Consider the following 16,616-nt stretch of genomic DNA (forward strand, 5'->3'; position numbering starts at 1 on the left):
TAATGAGCTCTATTTCTCTGGTCAACCGATGTGCATCTTCAACTTTAATATTTTTTTATTGGTTGATTTGTTTAAGAAAACCACCGTTTATGCGTGAAGGGTTATGAAGCGTTGTGAAGAATTTTATTTCTTCAAAAAGGTGGGAAAGAAAGTCAAACAATCAAGTTGATAATTAAGAAAATGTAATGCCCAAATATAATTAACGTTTATATGAATAAAATAATAATATGTGGATTAAATATGGTTGATTAATTAATGATAATGGATTAAATGTACAGATAATTGTTATAGTTATTTACTAGATGGGGGAGCAGAGTGATATTTTTACATATAAGGTAATAAAAAATATTTTTTATTATAAATTTTATTAAAAGTTATTTATTAAAAAGAATAATGTTATAATATATAAAATTATAATTTGAATAAAATATATTTATTTAATATTTATGAGAAAATTTAATTGATAATTGTTTTGTATGAAGCATTATATAAATTATGAAACTCAAAGTTTAAATCCATCCTGAGTCAAACATACATGTATATAATTCAATATTCTTAATGGTAAAAAAATGTTAAAAATATATACATGTATATAAATAGGTGTGGAGCACATGGGTGGAGACATGTTTGAAACCGTGCCCTCTACGGACGCCATATTCATGAAGGTAAGTCTTGAACTTTCTGAGGTGTCATGAAACTCAATTAGAATGAGCTAAGAGCACGTTTTGACCATATTCATGAAGGTAAGTCTTGAACTTTCTGAGGTGTCATGAAACTCAATTAGAATGAGCTAAGAGCACGTTTTGACTATACAATTTGTTTGTGCGATGTCATCAATGGATCATGCATCACTGGGGCGACGAGGACTATATCAAGATACTGAAGAGCTGCAGGAAGGCGATCCCAGAGATGGGGAAGCTCATTATTGTTGACATAGTGGCACTGGACTCTAATCACAGAGGCGGTGATAATAATAATGGTGGCCAGAAAGAGAAGCCAGTTCTGGATCCTAATTTAGTTCTAGTATTTGATCTCGTAATGGTGGCGCACTGCTCTGGTGGGAAGGAAAGAACAGAGAAAGAATGGAAGAAGATTTTATTAGAAGGTGGATTCGGTCGTTATAAAATAATCACCATTCCTAATTTCCAGTCTGTGATTGAAGCGTTTCTTTCTTGATTATCTGCTCTTTATGGGCTCATTTTTAGTATTTACAGTATTAAAATGTAATCAAATTATTGTATTTACAAAATAAACGAAGATTTATCAAGGCCTTATGGAGACATGAAACATCCATAGCTAGTGATTTTCTTTAGTCTTACCTCGCACTCCTGAGAAGACAATGCATTAATGGGTCACGATACGCTCCTCATCTCCTTCGAAGACATGGAGGATCCGTAGACAGTGTTGTCCTTTCGTCTTACCTCTCTCTGAGTAGATAATGTATTAACGGGTCAGGGGGTTTTGTTTTTTGTGGTTCTGTTATGGCTCATGAATGGATGTGTTTATGGATTGAAATTTAAGGAAAATATGGGTTTACTATAGCATATGAATGGGATGCATCCAAGCATTGAAATTTCAAAAGTTGGGTTTATTGTGCATATGAAATGGCATGTGTTCATGCTTTTGAAATTTTACTCAGAGAAAAGAAAAGATGGATTTGGTATTGCATATGAATGAGATGTATTCTTCGTATATGCTTGGCCATCTATAGAGGTTTCTTGATTTTGAGTAATTAACTTAACCTCTTGATTTTGGGTAATTAACTTACTCTAAAATGAAATAGGATATTCAATGTGTTCCTTGTAATATAGATATAAACAAAACATCTAAAGAAAAGTAATCGCACAATGATCCAGTGCAAGAAAACAAAATTTTCCACAAACCAATTAACTCTTCTAGAAAAATTCAACAATCCAATTTAATAATCCTATCGGCCTCTCTTTATACCTTTTGGGACAATTGCTAATTTAACATAGTATGAAAGCTACAGTGCCTTAGTGGCTAGTGAGACTGAGAAGGAGCAGTGGAATATTCTTGGCTGAGAGCTTTCCTGGCTGGATGAGGAACCGTGATCAGCGCAGGTTTTGGTGGTCAAACTAGTGCTGATCGGCGTTGGCTCTGCAGGTTTTGGTGGTCAAACTAGTGCTGATCGGCGCTGGCTCTGCAGTGTGAAAGGTGTTGATGAGCTCTGGTTTTAAGGGTCAAAACCGCGCTGATCATAAAGACTTTCTCTTTAGCGCGACGACCGAGGGCGTCGTGGAAAGTTTTTAGTCAGCGCGACCGATACCGCGGTGGAAGGGGCCTGAGGTTTTTGCCTGGTGAGGCGGCCGAAGACCCGAAGTGATCGAATTGGTGGTCTTGTCGAGCGTGTTTTTGAAGGCCATCTATCGCATGGATTAGGGATCGTGTGGGTCGAGTAATATTTGGGTCTCTGTACATAGTAGATGCCGAGATCGTGCAGATCTCTTGGGAGATCGTTGTTGAGATTCTGATCAGATCCCGAGTCTTACAAATCGCCTCAATTCAAAAAATAAATTATTACAATTTTTTTAATTCAAAAAATAAATTATTACAATTGTAAATGCCTAATACTAAATTTTATATAAAATGTAAAATTATATAATTTAAAACTAAAAACATTTTTATTATATTCTAATAAATTAAATTAAATTTATTATATTTAAAATATAACAATTTTATAAATATGTAGTAAATCATAAATTTTTAATACTGATAAAGCATAATAATACACATAAAAACACTTACTTCAATGGTAACACTGGAAAATTTCATTTTAACAGATAGTTTACTGGAGTGTTCTTTCCCAGAGTTACAAAAAGATAAAAACTTTATAATAAATAGAACTGTAGATCAGCATTGCAGAAGCGATGCAAAGCTTTCAATAATCAAGTGATTTGTCTATCGAGGTGGAGGAAGGTTCATATTTCTAAAAGTGGTTGGAATTTGGGTAAAAAAATTTAAAAAAATCTTGTAGAGACAGTGTTTGGATAGTGTTTTTATGCTATGGTGGAAATGGATTCAGCACCATGAAAAATGTTTAAGACACCGAAAATTTTGAAATTTAACAACTATAACTTGGATTTACAAAAGATTTAACAACTCTAACTTAGATTTACAAAAACTCCTTGCCAAATTTTCTCTAAATATAATTAAAATTTCCATAACTTAAATGGCAATTCCTCGGGCTCGTTAGACTACGGCTAAATCGAAATAGTAAAAGCTGTCCTACACTACGAGATTCGATCATCACTGTGTAAGCGCTATATTCTCAGGAGACGGACGCATGCCGAATTCATCCATTTTGTTGCCTATCCTACCTGTTATCAGAACAGGCCGAGAGCAGTTTCTCAACATATATTTATACATAAATTGCCAATGACATATGTCTAGATACAAACGTATATAGCATTAAAACGAGTATAGATTCCAAAAGAAGAACCCAGGTTCATGGGTCAGAAACGAGGACAGGAAATCTTCCACGTCTTTGCTGAGAATACCACTTAATTTTATTAGTTACAGAGTTGACAATCCTTGGATACACGAATGTCAGACGCAACAATGAAACTATTTTAACTGAAAACCCATGCCTAGCGACTACATTAAACTCTGGGACTCGCGGCATATAATTGTTGGCCAGAATTTGTCAAGCACAAAATCCGGCATGTCTCCAATGTTTTCCAGTATATCAAACACCTGATATTGCGAGGGCAAATAATGAGGGTTTTGGATGGGCTGAACCTCCAAGTCCTCCATTATCCTAAAATCCCCATGATCTTTGTCGTTGCAGGAGTTGCTGCCGGCGGCGTTATCATGAATGACTGCAGATACCGAGGTCTTCCTGCCATTCAAGTTCTGCAATCCATTTTTAATCTTCGGTACCTTGACTTGAGAGCTGTACTGATTATTCGAATACAAATTCATTTCTTCATGTTGATTACCGGACGCAGAAGTCCGCTTTCGTCCAGTGAGGGACTGAACAACAGCACGAAATTCAGATGCGCTCGTTTTGACTATGGTAGGGTTTGAGATTTGGACTACCCGTACCGCTTTAGCTGTGGGTCTTTTTGGATTGCAGCGTTCTGCTTTAGAACGTATTCCTTCAGAAACCTCCTGCACCATATTTATCGGCTACGTCCGAAATTTGGTAAGAATTTCTAACAATTCTGTGCAGGTTTATCACAGAGCTTTATACCTAGATTTTCCATATGAAAAACCCTCCATTCTCAATCGTGTGAATTGGCCGAGACTATATAGAGAATCCCCGATCATTCTGCATCCACGCGCTTTTGAATTGCAGACTTGTCGTATGTAAAATTGTAACCTCTGGACTCTTGGTCTAGGAAATCAGGGAAGCAAACGAGAAGGTTTGGATATAAGGGATGAGATATTTGTCACTGATATCAATATTGTGTGGCCATGGTCATTCCGTGTCAGCTGAGTTCATATCTGGAGATTCCTTTCTTGAAAAAGGTTAAAGACGGCTGGTCGACCTAGAGTTACTTTATCTCGAAGGTCTACTCAATGTTGACGTTTCGTTTGTCCAATTGAATAATTGGTCGGAGAAAATTACAGAAGTGGTAATTGAATCACTGTTCGGCGAAGTTTAGATTAAGGGTTTCTAATAATGTACTAGCTGTCTACGTATCCCCTCTCGCAGGGACATGTTAATTGTGGGATTTACTTCTGGCTGTCTGCGTATTCCCTCTCGCATGTACATGTTAATAGGGGGATTGGAACATTTTACGTAGCACTTATGTTTTTCTGGTAGGTATCTGTCTATTGGGGGCTTTTAATCTTAATCTTTATAGTTTGAATGATATTTTATATCGTGATCGTCTTCATAAACATGTAAAAAGAATTTTGATATAAAAATATTTATACTTGTTTTATATAACCCTGTGTGAATAGCCACATTGAAAAAACTATAATAAATAGAGAACAGTTTATTCTACAGATGAAGCACGGTCAGAGTGATGACGACGCAGTGTTTTTTCCAAATACATTTAAAATTGCTTTTTATAACCCTGTGTGAATGGGGTTATTGAAAATTCACAGGGATAGTGAAGAAACTATATATAGATAGTGAAAAGTTTATTGTACCGATGAAGCATGGTGATAGTGATGGGGATGCACTTTTTTCTGTGACTTAATATTTTTAAAATTATTGGGAATTAAGAAAAATGTGAATTTGCACAATATTAAATATATTATTTAAATTATGTTCAAGGAAAAAGGAATATTATATTTAATAAGAATGATTAAAAAATTAAAGAAAATTATTTGTTAAATTATTATTGCAAAAATAATAATAAAATATTTATTAATTTCATAATAAAATAGAGCTTTAAATATTTTTAAAAAATTATTGCTTAAAACAATTTATCATCTCTATCATATTAAAATGCTTGAAAGTAAAAAAAAAAAAAAAAAAACTTAAACATTTTTATTATATATTAAAAGGGTCTTTATTATATATTAAAGAATCATCTCTATAATATTAAAATGCTCGAAAGTAAAGAAAAATAAAAAAATTTCTTAAACATCTTTATTATATATTAAAAGGGTCTTTATGGTATATTAAAGAATCTTTTATATTTCAATTTTATTGTAACACATTTTAATTTATTAAATTTAAATAATAAAAAATCATCTTTCAATTATTTATAAATTCACATTTTAATCCCAGGTTTAATTCTTTTATTTTTCAATTGTAATTAGTATATTATATTATTTTTGTATTTAGTATATTATATTATTTTAATTATTTTATATGTAAAAAGTTATAGTAAAAATTATGTTTATAAATTTTTATTTTTTTTATATATTTAATATATCTATTTTAATTTAATATATTAGATTGGGATTATCTTAAATGATCAAATTATCATAATACACCAATCATATTTTTAAAGTATTTAATAAATTATATTGGGATTATCTTAAATGATCAAAATATCATGATACGTAAATCATATTTTTAAAATTTATGTAAGTTCGTTGAATCTCCCACAAAGTGAGACTATTGCTGGACACAATTATGACTTTGGGAGCCTTGGCCTCTTGCTGGACACAATTATGACTTTGGGAGCCTTGGCCTCTGCACGCATTGACCAGGAGCCCTGTTGCACCAAGGATGGTGATACCGAGGTTCTAAACACTTTACACTAGAGATGGCTAATAAGTTACAAGAGAAAACCATGTGGAAACAGAAATGAAAAAGCAACCGCCTAAAGTGAAGATTCCAACAACGAGCAAAGGAGAAGAGAAACATGAGAGCCAAACACACACTACCCACTGGATAATTCTTCGAAATTCTAACAACTTGAACGAACCATGTAACCAAAACCCATCAATTGTAATGCTCTCGACTAAACCGAAGACATTTAGATTACAAAATAAGGAGAAAATAGAAAAGGTAAGGAACTTCAAAATTTCCATCAAATGCATGCCCCTCCAAACTTAGAGAGAAACACCGTAAAGATAGCCAATGTTGAAGTTTTTTCCTTCTCTCTGTTATTTCTGCAAGCACTAAACTTTTTATAGCTAAGCATCTAAACTATCACTAAGCATACATAAACCACTGCTCGGTTAATGCCATGCATCACCAGGCTTGTAGCAGAGAAACTCAGGAAATAATTTTCTAAGAGGGCAACTAAGTAGTCATTAGATGGCCCCTTGTTGCAAGTGATAACTTCAACGAATCGCATTTGCAACTAGGGCATTTGTTTTTTCCACCATAAATGTTGGACAGGACTTGAATTATGTTATGAAACCAGCTCAAGAAAAGATAGAAAAGATAGATAAACGCCTTAGAATTCAGCCTCTTCGAGGAGGCAACCTCCTTTACATTACATAAATGAACAATTCTTTGATGATTCAAATGACAAAACCTCCTTTCTATATATAGGAGTTTAAGGAGTCACAATATAATCCAGCCGACCTAACAATAATAATATAAAGGCACAATAATAACAATAGTAGGCTTCTATGGGGCACAATAGTAACAATATGGGCACTACATGGGTAGATCAATATAATAAGTGGGTTATATTAATAACAATAAGGGGTTACACTAGTAGTATAGAGACCTAACATGCCCCTCTCCTTCAAAAATTGTTGTCCTCAACGCTTAAGTAGTTCTTGATGCTTCTGTATAAAATTCTTGTCCTCCCATGTGGAATCTTGAGTGGGTAAGTTCTTCCACTTGATGAGATACTCTAAAATTGATTGATTTCGTAGCTGTCGGGTTCTTGTTTCTATGACTGCTCTAGGTTCTAATATGATTTTTCCTTCCTCTTCAATTTCTGGCAATATTGTTTGAATTGGGATCTTTTGCAACTTTTGAATAAGTGGCCATACTTCTTCGTCCTTCTTCCATTCTTCCCTTGCTTCGTTTATCCAATCTGGTTGGATAATATAAATAGCACAAAACAATGCTTCCACATCCTCATCCTTGAAGAGTCTTCCCATTCGGTAAGGTTGCCATTTTTTAAGTGCATGTAGTATTGCCAACATTTCCTTCTCATAAATAGCTTGCTTGAGATGTAGCAGTAAAAATACCTAATCACCTACATCAAAACATTTTTCACTACGATGTTGATCTACCTGTTGTTTCGTTTGATTTTGCACCGAAATGACGTTATCCTTTAAAAGTTGGAGAACTTGTTGTTGATGCTCGATGTGATCTTTCACTGCTTGAACTTTTTCTTCTTCATATGTCCTTCTATCTCTAGAGTTTGAGGAGTGGTAATTTCTTCCAATCCTTTACAAGATATGGTAGGATTCATTTCTTGATGCTCGATGTGATCTTTCACTTCTTGAACATTTTTCTTCTTGATATGTCCTTCTATCTTGATAGTTTGAGGAGTGGTAATTTTGAACAACGAATTAAAAGATATGGTTGGATTCATTTCTTCTTTCTCGATGTGATCTTTCACTTCTTGCACCTTTTTCTTCTTGATATGTCCTTCTATCTTGAGAGTTTGAGGAGTGGTAATTATTGCCAATGCTTTACAAGATATGGTCTGATTTATTTCTTCTTTCTCTGGGGTGGGGTCTTGGCGTATATCTTCTTCTTTTGATGTGTCTTTATCCTTTTCTTCCTCCTCTTCATATTCTATGTAAAATAATTTCTTCTCAGCACACTTATGACCTTCAGTGCATTTGCTATCACAATTGTAACAAAGCCCTTTTTCTCTTTTTTCTTCCAATTGTTGTGGTGTAACCCTTGTAGGTTGTGGAAGGCTAGGAGAAACAACACTTCCATCTTTAGAGTTGTGAGGGGTACGCTTCCTGGTTTCCATAATTTTGCTTTCCACTATGTCACAAAGCCCTTTTACTCTTTCCAATTGTTGTGGTGTTTCTCTAAAGAAGGTGTTGCTCTTTGTATCCTCATAATGTGCTATCATTTCCTCCGTGAAAATTGACCACGTAACAAGTTGTTTAAGAAAACAAAACCCTTCGTACCATAAAAATTGATCTGGTTCTAAATATGAAGATGCAATACATACCTTTTGTAACAGTTGTACAACATGTATATCAAAATATTGCTCCATCTGAAGTATCCAATTTACCGGATCCTTGCCATCAAACTTCCTCATCTTGCTTTTTCTTGATTTTAGGAGCTCGACCTTGAAACAACTGTAATTCTGTACTTTTGGATCTTTAAGTTCTGAAATTGTGAGCTATAGTAGCCCTCTGTGTCCTCTTTCCAATGCCACTAGTCTGATCCAAATTGGATTCTCTAAGAAAAAGTTATGCACAATCTCCCAAGATGACCTGATTATAGACCTTTCCAGAAGAGCGAACTTGTATGAAGTGCCACGTGTCACTATTTCAACCTTTGGATCTAAAAAGATATAAAAAAAAACTACAGTCCATCCTCTTTCTGTACCTTCTTACGAAATTTCAATCCGATCCTCAGAGAGAAAGTTATGATGATTTTCCCCAGGTCACCTGTTTTAAATGTAATTCAGGAGTCTACAAAAAAACCAACTTCCTAAGATCATATCTCCGCAAATATCGTGCGAAAAGCTCTGAAATTCAGACCCAAGGTTCAGCACGATTTCTTCTCAAATGGGTTTTTTTTTGCGACTTCTAAAACATCACAAAAAAAAGTTATAGCGAAAATGCCACGATGACCTGTTTGGAGCAGCGAAACCCTAGAATCCAAAGCTCTGATACCAAATGTTATGAAACCAGCTCAAGAAAAGATAGAACAGATAGATAAATGCCTTAGAATTCAGCCTCTTCGAGGGAGCAACCTCCTTTACATTACATAAATGAACAATTCTTTGATGATTCAAATGACAAAACCTCATTTCTATATATAGGAGTCTAAGGAGTCACAATATAATTCAGCCGACCTAACAATAATAATATAAAGACACAATAATAACAATAGTGGGCTTCTATGGGGCACAATAGTAACAATATAGGCACTACATGGGTACATCAATATAATAAGTGGGTTATACTAATAACAATAAGGGGTTACACTAGTAGTATAGGGGCCTAACATGCCCCTCTCCTTCAAAAAGCGTTGTCCTCAATGCTTGAGTAGTTCTTGATGCTTCTGTATAAAATTCTTGTCCTCCCATGTGGAATCTTCAGTGGGTAATTTCTTCCACTTGATGAGATACTCTAAAATTGATCGATTTCATAGCTGTCGGGTTCTTGTTTCTATGACTGCTCTAGGTTCTAATATGATTTTTCCTTCCTCTTCAATTTCTGGCAATATTGTTTGAATTGGGATCTTTTGCAACTTTTGAATAAGTGGCCATACTTCTTCGTCCTTCTTCCATTCTTCCCTTGCTTCGTTTATCCAATATGGTTGGATAATATAAATAGCACAAAACAATGCTTCCACATCCTCATCCTTGAAGAGTCTTCCCATTCGGTAAGGTTGCCATTTTTTAAGTGCATGTAGTATTGCCAACATTTCCTTCTCATAAATAGCTTGCTTGAGATGTAGCAGTAAAAATACCTAATCACCTACATCAAAACATTTTTCACTACGATGTTGATCTACCTGTTGTTTCGTTTGATTTTGCACCGAAGTGACGTTATCCTTTAAAAGTTGGAGAACGTGTTGTTGATGCTCGATGTGATCTTTCACTACTTGAACCTTTTTCTTCTTCATATGTCCTTCTATCTCTAGAGTTTGAGGAGTGGTAATTTCTTCCAATCCTTTACAAGATATGGTAGGATTCATTTCTTGATGCTCGATGTGATCTTTCACTTCTTGAACATTTTTCTTCTTGATATGTCCTTCTATCTTGATAGTTTGAGGAGTGGTAATTTGGAACAACGAATTAAAAGATATGGTTGGATTCATTTCTTCTTTCTCGATATGATCTTTCACTTCTTGCACCTTTTTCTTCTTGATATGTCCTTCTATCTTGAGAGTTTGAGGAGTGGTAATTCTTGCCAATGCTTTACAAGATATGGTCTGATTCATTTCTTCTTTCTCTGGGGTGGGGTCTTGGCGTATATCTTCTTCTTTTGATGTGTCTTGATCCTTTCCTTCCTCCTCTTCATATTCTATGTAAAATAATTTTTTCTCAGCACACTTATGACCTTTAGTGCATTTGCTATCACAATTGTAACAAAGCCCTTTTTCTCTTTTTTCTTCCAATTGTTGTGGTGTAACCCTTGTAGGTTGTGGAAGGCTAGGAGAAACAACACTTCCATCTTTATAGTTGTGAGGGGTACGCTTCCTGGTTTCCATAATTTTGCTTTCCACTATGTCACAAAGCCCTTTTACTCTTTCCAATTGTTGTGGTGTTTCTCTAAAGAAGGTGTTGCTCTTTGTATCCTCATAATGTGCTATCATTTCCTCCGTGAAAATTGACCACGTAACAAGTTGTTTACGAGAACAAAGCCCTTCGTACCATAAAAATTGATCTGGTTCTAAATATGAAGATGCAATACATACCTTTTGTAACAGTTGTACAACATATATATCAAAATATTGCTCCATCTGAAGTATCCAATTTACCGGATCCTTGCCATCAAACTTCCTCATCTTGTTTTTTCTTGATTTTAGGAGCTCGACCTTGAAACGACTGTAATTCTGTACTTTTGGATCTTTAAGTTCTGAAATTGTGAGCTATAGTAGCCCTCTATGTCCTCTTTTCAATGCCACTAGTTTGATCCAAATTGGATTCTCTAAGAAAAAGTTATGTACAATCTCCCAAGATGACCTGATTATAGACCTTTCCAGAAGAGCGAACTTGTATGAAGTGCCACGTGTCACTATTTCGACCTTTGGATCTAAAAAGATATACAAAAAAACTACAGTCCGTCCTCTTTCTGTACCTTCTTACGAAATTTCAATCCGATCCCCAGAGAGAAAGTTATGATGATTTTCCCCAGGTCACCTGTTTTAAATGTAATTCAGGAGTCTGCAAAAAGACCAACTTCCTAAACTAATATCTCCGCAAATATCGCGCGAAAAGCTCTGAAATTCAGACCCAAGGTTCAGCGCGATTTCTTCTCAAATGGGTTTTTTTTTCGACTTCTGAAACGTCACAGAAAAAAAGTTATAGCGAAAATGCCACGATGACCTGTTTGGAGCAACGAAACCCTAGAATCCAAAGCTCTGATACCAAATGTTATGAAACCAGCTCAAGAAAAGATAAAAAAGATAGATAAACGCCTTAGAATTCAGCCTCTTCAAGGGGGCAACCTCCTTTACATTACATAAATGAACAATTCTTTGATGATTCAAATGACAAAACCTCATTTCTATATATAGGAGTCTACGGAGTCACAATATAATTCAGCCGACCTAACAATAATAATATAAAGGCACAATAATAACAATAGTGGGCTTCTATGGGGCACAATAGTAACAATATGGGCACTACATGGGTACATCAATATAATAAGTGGGTTATACTAATAACAATAAGGGATTACACTAGTAGTATAGGTGCCTAACAAATTACCACTAAAGTAAAATGTCGGGTTATCACGTTAAATGATCATTGAAATCTCACATACTTATCCATGCAGGGGACCAGCTACGCTTCCCTCTCATAAATGTTTTGCATAGATGTGAGTTGGCGGGCTCGCCCTCAACCTCCTGTACTCCCTCGATATCCACTTGGATTAAAAAAATATTTTAATTTATTATTATTTTCAAAATAAATATAATTTAAAAATATTTTAAATTAGGTTAATGATTTATAATTTTTAATTATTTTAAGAATTGATTTTTTTATTATTAAAATAAAAATCCTTCTATTAATTATTTTAATTTTAATATAAAAAATAATTATTGGTTTATTATGCTTTCATTGTTTTTTAAACCAAAATTGTAATTTTACGGTTGGAATAAGAAATAGTAAAAATATTAAAACGAGTTTTTTTGTACTTCATTTATTTTTTCAAATGATTTTTTTAATCATATATTATTTTGTTTAAAAGGAAAATAAATAATTTTTTAAATTTCACTATGATAGTTTGTGAATATATAACTATATAAATATTTGAAAATAATGTATGAAAATTATAAACGTTGAGAACAATTTTTTAATAAACTAATTAAGAAAATAAATTTATTTAATCTCTTATATATCTATCAGATTAATATATCACAGAAGATTTGATGAATACCCTATCATGTGCAATTTATCTAAAATGAATTTTATTGCATGTATGCTTCCATACTCGACTCTTTAGGGCGCATGGAAAAAACTATTTAATTAATTGCATTATGTTTAAACAATAATGATATTTATAATGAAAAGAGGGGTGGGATGAGGAGAACAGACACGGATCTGGAACTTTTTGGGATACTATAGCCGAGCAAAGACTAGTCGATATCCAAATTATAAACGGGGTGCACACATGGAAAAATGGAAGAGGAGGGAATAACCAAATTACATCCAGATTAGATAGATTCGTAATCTCAGAACAGGTGATGAGGAGAGATATATTCCTTGAAGCAACGATTCTTCCTGGAATGGGCTCAGACCATTCGCCGATCCGGCTGGAAGTGGATCTGAAAGCCAGCCCGAAAAATCGTCAAGTTTGAAGCTTTTTGGCTCAGAGATCCGAGCTTCATAAAAAAAATAAAGCTATGGTGGACTCAGAGTGAGCAACAGGGGAGGAATTGTATGCATACATTCTAACTAAAACTCAAAGTAATCAAAAAAGAAATAATGAAATGGAACAAAGAAGACTTCGAACACATTATGAAGGATCAATAACAATTAAATCAAAAGATGATGGAAGCGCAACAAAAAATAATACATGAATGAGATCAAATGAGACAACAGCAAAAGAGGGACAAATCATCAGCCAGCTGGAGGAAAGGAGTAAGCAAGAAGATATTCTGTGGAAATAGAAGTCAAGGGTGAATTGGTTAAGAGAAGGGGAGTGGAACACCTGGTTCTTCCACATGGCCATGATACAAGATCGCCAGAGCAACAGAATATTCTCACTCAAAGATGATGAGGGAATCGTAGTACGCAACATGAGGAGTTGGAGGGAATCCCCATAAACCACTTCAGAGACTTCCTAACAGAACCTCAAGAAGATAGAACAAAAGAAACGTAGAGAATCTCCCAACACATTCCCCAGAAGGTCACTCAAGAGCAGAATCTAGCCTTGATGAGAGCAACAACACTAGAGGAAGTGGAAGAAATTGTTAAAGGAATGAAAAAGAATAAGGCTCGAGGCCCAGATGGGTTCACAGTTGAATTTTTCCAAGGAACTTGGCCGTTCATGGGAAAAGAAATCCTGGAGGTTGTAGAGGAATCAAGACAAAATCAAAAGGTATGTCGTGGACTTAACTCCACTTTTATTACTCTAATTCCTAAAAATTCAAATTCAGAAGACCCGCAAGGTTTCAGAACCATTGCCTTATGCAATGTCATCTACAAAATTATAGCCACTCTTATCATCAAAAGGCTAAAGCCTCTTCTCCCTAATATTATCTCCCCAGAACAAACAGGCTTTGTTGAAGGGAGGCAAATCCTAGATGGACTGGTCACCTCCCAAGAAGTGGTCCATTCCCTCAAGGTCAAGAAGGTCGCAGGCATGTTGGTGAAGTTGGATCTCTCAAAGGCTTATGATCGTTTGAGATGGGAGTACCTAAGGAGTATCCTGAGGGCTTATGGTTTTAACCCTAGATGGATTAACATGATAAGAACCATGATATCTACCCCTGTATTTTCTATTATTCTAAACGGGACTCCTACCTGAACATTCAACCCCACTCGGGGTCTGAGACAAGTTGATCCCTTGTCTCCTTCCTGTTTATTGTTGATGCAGAGGGATTGGGCAGATACATCAAGAAGGAAGCTCAGGAGTCCAGAACCAAAGGCTTAAGGAGCTGGGGGAATGACCTTGCAATAATACACTAGCAATTCATGGATGATATCATGCTCTTCTGCCAAGCTTCTCTTAGAGAAGCCAGAAGAATGAAAGAAATCTTGAACACCTTTATGCAGGCATACATAAGCCAAATCAACAACTAAAAATCGTGTACCTTCTTCTTCAATACCCAAGGGAACGTAAAATCCTACTTGGCCAGGATTATGGGATTCAATACAGGTAACCTCCCCACGAAGTACCTGGGAATGCCCCTATAGGAAAACCCCCTAAAATTGGAAATATGGCAACAAACCATCCAAAATATTCAAGGAAGGTTGGGAAACTAGGATTTCGATCCCTAAATCTAGCACGCATAACAGTCCTCCTAAAAGCAGTACTACAGTCAATTCCTATCTACCAGCTGTCAGGTATGGCTGCCCCTAAGGGGGCCTGCACCAAAATGGTGGATATCTTCAAAAAAATTCTATGGGGAGGGGCACAACAGAAGAAAAAATGGGCTCTTATGTCTTGTCAAGGATTGACAAAGAAAAAGATGGAAGGAGGGCTCGGCCTAAGAGACCCCTATACCTTAAATCAAGTAATGGGAGCAAAAATTTGGTGGAGATGGCTAGGGGGAGGAGGGGATCTATGGAAACAAATTTGGACAAGAAAGTATAATATGCCAGAGAGAATGGAAGAAATCCTATGATACAAGGATCCACCCAAAGGCTCAGCCATATGGAACTTAGCAAGACAAAACTGGGATCTCATTACCCAACATGCTTTCTGGGAAATTGGAAATGGCAGAATAGCTAAATTCTTGCAGGATTCATGGTAACAAAAAGAAAGACTAATAGACAAGCAAGACCTTAGAGATATTTATCGATTCATTAATGATAGAAATATTCAATATGTAGGAGAATTTTGGACCGAAGGGCAAGGGACAGGAAATTGGAGAAAATGGAAAAAGATAGAAGAATGGGCTCAGGGTATAGAGATAAAGAAATGGACAGAGTTCGACAAGGAAATGAGAACAAGCAAAATAATGATGAGGACGGGCCCTAATATCCTAAGATGGGGACACTCAACAAAAGGAACCTTCACCATCAAAGATGCCTACGAGTTAAGATCATAACAAGAACAAGATGGCCAAGCACTGCTCTGGAAAGAAATCTGGAAGGGAGGATGGTGGCCTAAGGTAGCACATTTCCTCTAGGTAGTTTATAAAGGGAGAATCCTTACTTGGGACCAGCTACAAAAGAAAGGAATGTAAGGTCCATCCTTTTGCTAGATTTGTCGGCATGACAGAGAGGACATAGATCACATGATGAACTTGTGCCCATTTGTGAACCAGAAGTGGGGCCAAATACAAGGAGTCTTCGGAAGGATGAATAAGAATTGTGAAAGCATTATGGCAATGATCCTGATAATGCACAAAAACATATTCTCAAGCCCTGTCCTGAATCGATTGTGGGGACTGGCCTTGGGATTCAACATTTGGGCCTTCTAGAAAGAACATAATCGCAGAATTTTCAAAAACAAAACCTCAACACAAGATCAGGTGTGGGAAGGATTAGTAAGAAACATCAAGGAAATGATTCTAGCAGAACAATGGAGTCCAAAAGACTGGCAAGTTCCTCCTCATGAAGCAAGAGTACTTCGTCGTCTAAACTTAACCAAGGAAATGGTAGCCCCTAATGTTTGGAAAGAGGGAAGGATGAATATCGATTCCCCGATGCACTTCACTTTACCAGGAGAAGGATTCATCAAGATGAACTTTAATGGGGCATCAAAAGGGAACCCGGGTGTAGTAGGACTAGGTGGCATATTCAGAGATAACCAAGAAAACATGTGGCTCATATATGCAGACTCGTGTGGAATCACAAGTAACAATGAGGCAGAATTCACAACAACTAGACAGGCACATTGAATAGCTGTAAGAATGAGATACAAAAATGTGGTGGTGGAAGGAGCCTCCAGCTTGGTCATAAACACCATGAGGAAACTAAACAATGGCACGTCATGGGACAAACTGAGCCAAAGTTGTAGGACAAATCAACTTATCCAGGAGATAGGGGAGCTCATACACAAGTTCAATTACCTAATGATTAGACATGTAAGAAGGGAAGGGAATAAAGCAGCATATTTCTTGGCCAACTGGGGCTGCGATCAGTAACATGGTCTAATGGAAAAATTATGGCCAATACAGCCTAGTGATGATAGACTTAAAGCCCTGGAGGACATCCTTCGGCAAGATTCCCAACACAGCC

At 35.9% G+C, this 16,616-nt stretch overlaps 1 protein-coding gene and 1 pseudogene across 1 annotated transcript; one reads left to right on the forward strand and one right to left on the reverse strand.

Annotated features, from left to right (window-relative positions):
• Positions 1 to 843: 843 nt before the first annotated feature.
• Positions 844 to 1,176, forward strand: LOC149164921 (xanthohumol 4-O-methyltransferase pseudogene; annotated as a pseudogene).
• A 2,044-nt stretch (positions 1,177 to 3,220) lies between these two features.
• Positions 3,221 to 4,662, reverse strand: LOC149164922 (uncharacterized). The gene has a single exon (XM_089431032.1). It carries the CDS (start codon positions 4,138 to 4,140, stop codon positions 3,616 to 3,618), a length of 525 nt encoding a protein of 174 aa, XP_089287158.1. The 5' UTR covers positions 4,141 to 4,662; the 3' UTR covers positions 3,221 to 3,615.
• Between the last annotated feature and the right edge of the window lie 11,954 nt (positions 4,663 to 16,616).

This window comes from Pinus tabuliformis, chromosome 5_1, assembly GCF_031772625.1.
Source record: "Pinus tabuliformis cultivar Carrire ecotype Pingquan chromosome 5_1, CPIR1, whole genome shotgun sequence".
Lineage (NCBI taxonomy): Eukaryota > Viridiplantae > Streptophyta > Pinopsida > Pinales > Pinaceae > Pinus > Pinus tabuliformis.

Coding starts and splice junctions, on each gene's coding strand:
- LOC149164922 (XM_089431032.1), bottom strand. CDS start 4,140: ATGGTGCAGGAGGTTTCTGAAGGAATACGTTCTAAAGCAGAACGCTGC.